This window comes from Hydractinia symbiolongicarpus, chromosome 14 (assembly GCF_029227915.1).
Source record: "Hydractinia symbiolongicarpus strain clone_291-10 chromosome 14, HSymV2.1, whole genome shotgun sequence".
In the NCBI taxonomy this organism is placed as follows: domain Eukaryota; kingdom Metazoa; phylum Cnidaria; class Hydrozoa; order Anthoathecata; family Hydractiniidae; genus Hydractinia; species Hydractinia symbiolongicarpus.
Window position 1 is genome coordinate 5,401,025 of NC_079888.1, and position 6,591 is coordinate 5,407,615.

Consider the following 6,591-nt stretch of genomic DNA (forward strand, 5'->3'; position numbering starts at 1 on the left):
TTCGGCCGTCCTTTATGTATCGCATTTCGTGTTTCCGTAACAAAAAGACAAACAAACGTACGAACAGACAGACAGACGGAATGCAGCTATTATTAAAGAGATATCTTTTTAAAAATATTTATGTTGCCTTTATAAATGAAATTATTTTCTTTTCACATTTAAAATTTAAAATCGCTTTTATACCTCCATAGGCAAGCCACAACTTAAATTTTCTGTTATTGTTGTTGTTTTCTTCTTCTTGCGCTACCATTATGAAAAATTTGTCCCGAAAAGCGCTTTACTCGTGCCCAGACTGCATTGTATGAAAGTCAGTAATGACATGATATTATCTATATTGTTGAATAATCCTTACCGCTCAGTCAGGAAACATGGTTTCTACAAAGATATGTTGATTTTGACCCTTTTTTTATTCAAATCTTGACAATTTTTTTTGTTACTTGAACCTTAGTTCTATTTTCCCGTAGCGGCCAGATAAACGGTTTATAGGCCATTATGAAAAGCTGATGCAAAAGTTGCAACTTAGTAACAATAAGAGACAAACACTCAATAGATTAATGTTTTTATTGCGTTGAACCAAAGAGGATGTGAACGACATTCTTAATGCAATATGTCAAAGGAATAATAAAGTTATTTGCATGCGTCTCTAATTTGTGAAATCGTCCATAGCGTAAGTTTAAAAGAGCGCTAGTTAGATAGGTATTTCGTCCTGTGTCTGTAGGTGGAAGTTTTGTAACACTCGCTTTCAAAAATGGCTGAGAAACGTAAAACAAAAATCACACCAACAAAAGGAAAGAAATCAAAAACAGTAACTATTGATGAAGTAGATGCTGCGTAAGTTCTTTACATTTCTGAACTTTAAGTTGTGCGTTTAAGTAATGGTAACAATACAAGTTTTATTTATTAAGTTTTCTGTACATGAACTACCTTTCTAGCCAAGTTGCATCTTCGATTTGAACTGAACTCCATACTATATTTCAGACCTGCAGCCGATGTCTACAAGCAACCATGGCGAGCATTGGCTGGTTGGTTTCTTGGTCCACGTGCAGAAAATCGCGATCAATTTACTCGCTTGACTAAACAAGCAATTGACTGGTATTCCGATTGTCGAGAACAATACTACCCCACAGATCCATGCTACATCACTGAAGATGTGAAAGCTTCTTCTGCGTATCGGGCTGAAATAAGAGACCTAGAGGAACAAATGGAAACGATGTTTCACGAATTGTCAGATAGTATTCCGTTTTTCAGCACCAGATATCAGGTAGATTTTAGCAAAAACAAATCACGCGAACAGTCCTTTAAATTTTTCCGTTTAACCTTCTCATCTACTTCTTAGGGCCACATGACTTGGGAATGCACCCTGCCATCAATACTTGGATATTTTTCTGGTATGTTATGGAATCAAAACAACGTAGATTCTTCAGCATCTCCAGTTACAACACTGTACGAGATTAAAGTTGGTCAACATTTGTGTCAACTTATGAACTTTAAATCTGATAAATCGATATCACCATGGGCTCATCTAACAGGATGCGGCTCCGTTGCCAATATTGAAGCAATGTGGGCTGCCCGAAACCTGAAATTTCATCCTATTGCTGTACAAGCAGCAGTAACCTCGATGGAAGCTGGCGATTTAGGAAGTGAGTTTTTTCCCGTTGTTTTTTTCTGGTTCGATAAGGAGAAATATTTTCCTACCTAATATTTTTAGAGGGTGCTACTACTCCAGTGTATGTACCCGAATTGGACAAGTGTGTTCCACTAAATCAATGCACACATTGGCAATTACTTAATCTTGACGTAGAAACCGTTTGCAACCTAACTGAAGCAGTAAGAATTCATGCCAAGTTGCCCGACAATAGCTTGATAGATGAACATTTAAAGGTAACTTTTTATCTTGTATAGCAATACGCTAATTGCGTTTTTCTTTATTCTGTCCTTGTTTTGTGCTGAAATTACAAAGCACGCGTTTCGAATTAGGGATGGATGACTGGACTTTATTTTTATCCAAGTCTCACACTAACAGCAAAGCCTAGAAAAAATTTTGTGTGGATGCGTCACTTATATGACGTTCGTCTTGGATTTATTCTTTATAATTTTTAGAAAGAGTCGATCGTCTCTATTGGATTAGCAGATTTCATGGCTAAGCATGGTATTAAATCCCCAGTAATGTGTTCACCTGGTACAAATCACTACTCGTGGCCTAAAGGTGCCACCATACTTGGCATGGGAGATAACAACGTTCTTCCTATAAATGTTGATAAGAATGCAAGGCAGGATGTCTCTCGTATGTATGATTTTTTTGTATCCATCTAAGCTTAGTTGGTGTTTATAAGCGTAATAATAATCATGTTTTCAGAGTTGAGGGAAAAGTTGAAGATGTGTTTACAAATGAAAAAGCCAGTAATCATGGTAGTAGCAGTGATTGGTTCTACTGAAGAAAGTGCTGTGGATCCACTGGAAGAGATTTATAATCTCCGAAACGAGTTCAGAGGAAAGGCACGAAATTTCTTTACATCAATTTACCTGCATTCATAATTTTATTCTGAACATTTCGCTTTCTTTTTTTTAGGGTTTGAACTTCTCCATTCACGCAGATGCTGCTTGGGGAGGGTACTTGCTTACCATGATCCGAGAACCAACTGAATCCAAACTTAACAGCCGTCAGAAACACGGAATTGACTTCATCCCGTCTATCCCACTTTCTGACTATGCAAAGCGCCAGTACTCAGCCATCTGTAAAGCAGACACGGGTAATACGTCTTTTTGTTCTGCTATCGCGTTTGAAGATTTCGCCTACATATTTTTATAACGTAAAATTGGATTACTATTATAGTGACAATTGACCCTCACAAGGCAGGCTTTTGTCAGTATCCTGCCGGAGCACTTGCTTACAGGAATGGAACAATGAAAGGGTTCATCACGTTACAGGCTCCAGAAGTTTTTCACGGTGAAGATGATGTTTCCGTTGGTGTTTACGGTTTGGAAGGTTCGAAACCTGGTGCTGCTGCTGTTGGTGTTATGCTCTCTCATCGTGTACGTTAGTTTACATCTAAATTTTTACCTGCATTTATTGAAATGAATTTCTATAATATCCAGTCATTTAGGTTATTGGTCTGGACAAACTTGGTTATGGCAGAATTTTAGGTCAATGCCAATTAGGATCGAAACTATTCTATTGCATGTGGATGACAATTGCCGAGGAATATGATGAATTTGTTTGCATGAATTTCATCGATTTGCCTGCAGATCTTGGTGTGCCAGAGGACGAAGTCAAAGCTTTTATTCGAGAGCGCATTCTTGGTTCAAATGGTGCAGACTTGGCGGAGGTAATGTTGTAACTACGATACGATGCATACTAAAATAAGTGCTTCGCATAAATCTGATGGTAATATTTCGTATTAGGACGAGGAGGCTATGAAGTTTCTCTCCAATGTCGGACCTGATGCATTGATTAACTCCTTTGTTGTAAATCTAAAAGGCAATACAAAAACTTCTGTGTGTAATGATCTTCAAATGCTAATGTTTAATGAGTTAAATGGTACGTTTTTGTTTTTTGTTTCGTTTCTTGTTCCATCTGCAGCTCTTAACATTATCCATATATTTTTAATTAGCCACTGTTGGTCAGTCCCCTAAACGCGTTCCAATGTTTTTGACTACATCTATGCTGGAGCCAACGAAATACGGTGCTTCCGTGGATCAATTAAAGGTTCGTCTGGGTTTACCAATAACCGAAGAGAGTTTGGGATTTCTACGAAACACTTGCATGAATCCTTTTCAATGCACTCAAGCATTTGTTACGGCTATGGGAAAGATGTTCAGAAATGTGGTATTAAATTGCATTGGAGGGGTAGGTGTATCTAACAACTCTTACAATTCTCAAAATTTAGCCATCAATGGTAACACATGTTACTCACATTTTTAGCTAGACAAGAAAGGTGATCCAAAAGATCATCACACGTTTGTCGTCTGTGGTCGCATGAACAAGACTGGTAAAGTGTTTGTCGAATACATACCATCTATATCAGAAAAACAGTCCCAGTATCACGTTATCACTACTTTGAAAACCTGCTCAGACGCAGATCTTGCTAAATTTAGGTACATTATCTTCTGGGGTTCTTAAGTTCCTTTTAGGAGTTTTTTAGTATATGAAATTTTATTATACTGTAGAAGCGAGCAGAAGCATCAACAATCGACTTACTTCCTTCGCACAAAAGCACCAATCACAATTATGAACATGCTTCGAAATTCAGATAAGATGCAATTTCAGGTTTTCAAGGGTATGCTCTTTTTCTTCTTTTAAAGTCTTAATTTACTCGCCTTTTATTTCATGCTTGTTTCTTATTCTGTCCTATCTTTAGGTGCAGTTACGTCAGAATGTCTTTTTGAAGTTGCCTTAAAAGTGGACGAAGTATTTCGGTATAACCATTTGGAAAGCATCAAAGCGTCCGAACATATACAGTATCCAGAAGCTCAAACATATTTCTTGTATGGCGACAAAAAACGTGCGTACATTTCGCATGTTATTACCAAGCATCCAGACTTCCAACAGGTAAGGAATCAACATTAGGAAACACAGCATATATTTTTTCACAATGAATTTATTTTTACAAAAATAACAACCGCATTCTTTAAACCATGATCATTCTATAGTTTCTTAAGATTTTCCGAAAGTATTTTATCCACTAATATAAAAATTTGTGCAAAATTTTGTTTCTCCTTAGGTTGTCCAGTTGGATGAGATCCCTCACAGTATCACACCACACGTGCTCGATCTCGGTCTAATTATCACGATTCCTGAAATTCATGGCTACCCCTTGATCATCGACAATAAGATTAGCGATCCCTTACAACGAGAATCTTATACAGTGCACTACAAAGGCATCCAGTATGCTGATTGTAAAACCAAAATTACTCTCAGCAAGAGAAATTCCAAAAAATGGTTTAAGGGAAATTTGTAAATCGTGTATATTATGTAAGAAATGAATGGATTGAATGAATGAATAAATAAATTAATGAAATGAAATAATACACCATGCACTTTTGATATGAATATCACACATCAAAGATCCACTTATAAATTTGTACCTACTCCGTGCAATCAATTTTGTATAGCCACTTAATGCAAAAATATTAATTTTTCCCGCTTTCACGAAAGTCCACTAATTTCTCATTCTTCTCCATACATGACTGGTCAACAATAAGGCAGATTAGCTTAATTTTCTGCATATTTAGTTTGGTTTAACCTCCACTTCATCCCACTCCATGTGCACCTACACTCAAACGGTCAAACAACAAATCTTTCTAAGATAGACGAAACATTCTTCATTAAATCCACACAACATCCTTCCCTTCCTCCTAATATTGATGCACCGTTGGAATACGTTCAAGCCTCCCTACTCTGTAACACCACTCACTCACGCACTTAAACACGAGTTATATTCTAGAATTCGATGGTCGATATAAAGCAAAGGGGTTATTTACACGTTACAAATACTCGCTTTGTCGTGAATTATCACATTAAGCAACGCCGACGTCAATTTGTAACGTCAAATTACAACGTCAATGGTAAAACAATACGTTGACATAAGCGCTGCAGTTTTTAATGTTTCAATTTAACAACCATCTTGTTAATTATTCACATGTTAAATGTTTTGAATATTTTTAACGGAAAATGGAGATAGTAATTAGAATTGCACTTCATCGTTGTGATTAAAGTTTGTTTAAATTGTTTGAATTTAAGAGATATCTGTAAAAAAGGGCCTGTCTCTCTTGCGTGTAACTCCATACGAAAAATAAAGTGCTTTCAGTAGACTAACTTCAATTAAACGCACACTGTAGTATTTATCTGGATGTAAATATAAAATCAGCTGCGAAGAAGAGCAAATTTACAATTACTAATTTTTTTAATTGATCAACAAAATGAGATACAATTGTATTGTTTTTCTGTCAATTGCTGACTTCTTTCATTGCATATTGTTTGTTGAAAGAAAATGCACAGTGTGAAAAGAAGTTTAACAAAGAAAATATGTGAGTTTAAGTACACATGGAAATTCACTTAATTTATTTTTCAGTGTGAAATCAACATATAAAATCAATTTCAAGAATTCGTGACAAGAGGGTAAAAGAAGTATTTCATATAAGGTTAATTATTCTTTTTCATTTAAGTCAAGTGATATATACGCTATTTTTTCCTGATTTAACTTAATACGTCAGGATAATATAAGGATAATACAAAAAAGCCATTGTTACTTACATGGAGTTTGAAGTTAATTTTTATTTAAAATTTAATATTTAACTACGCTTCGTTTACATTTTAATGGTAAAAAATGAAGAAACGTGTTTTTGTGAGATATTTCTAGAGGGAACAAAATAATAGGGAAATATGATCTTTATCAATAACGAGGTTTGTCATTGTCATTATTCAAAAGGTTAGCTAGCTAGAGCAATTATTACTATGTATCATGTAGTTGTTTGTATACAAGCAATCACCTTTAAAGAAACTGCACTAAAATTCGCATTTGTAAGCAACTTAAGTATCACCAAAATTGGAAACAAGCAACGAATTATTTTTTGCATAAAAAAGCAGTACAT

At 35.6% G+C, this 6,591-nt stretch overlaps 1 protein-coding gene across 1 annotated transcript; it reads left to right on the forward strand.

The window, feature by feature from the left end:
• Nucleotides 1-666: 666 nt before the first annotated feature.
• LOC130625798 (uncharacterized) lies at nucleotides 667-5,028 on the forward strand. The gene is made up of 15 exons (XM_057440909.1): nucleotides 667-831; nucleotides 979-1,261; nucleotides 1,337-1,640; nucleotides 1,709-1,881; nucleotides 2,101-2,284; nucleotides 2,357-2,496; nucleotides 2,570-2,750; nucleotides 2,834-3,033; nucleotides 3,105-3,326; nucleotides 3,403-3,538; nucleotides 3,612-3,847; nucleotides 3,923-4,095; nucleotides 4,168-4,277; nucleotides 4,359-4,549; nucleotides 4,722-5,028. The coding sequence occupies exons 1-15, from the start codon at nucleotides 749-751 to the stop codon at nucleotides 4,956-4,958; spliced, it is 2,853 nt and encodes a 950-aa protein (XP_057296892.1). The 5' UTR covers nucleotides 667-748; the 3' UTR covers nucleotides 4,959-5,028.
• Nucleotides 5,029-6,591: the final 1,563 nt, after the last annotated feature.

Excerpts from the sequence above, each read along its gene's own strand:
- LOC130625798 (XM_057440909.1), top strand. The coding sequence starts at position 749 with ATGGCTGAGAAACGTAAAACAAAAATCACACCAACAAAAGGAAAGAAA. Across the intron at positions 3,327-3,402 it reads ATGGTGCAGACTTGGCGGAG|GACGAGGAGGCTATGAAGTT; the intron begins GTAATGTTGTAA and ends ATTTCGTATTAG. Across the intron at positions 3,539-3,611 it reads AATGTTTAATGAGTTAAATG|CCACTGTTGGTCAGTCCCCT; the intron begins GTACGTTTTTGT and ends ATTTTTAATTAG.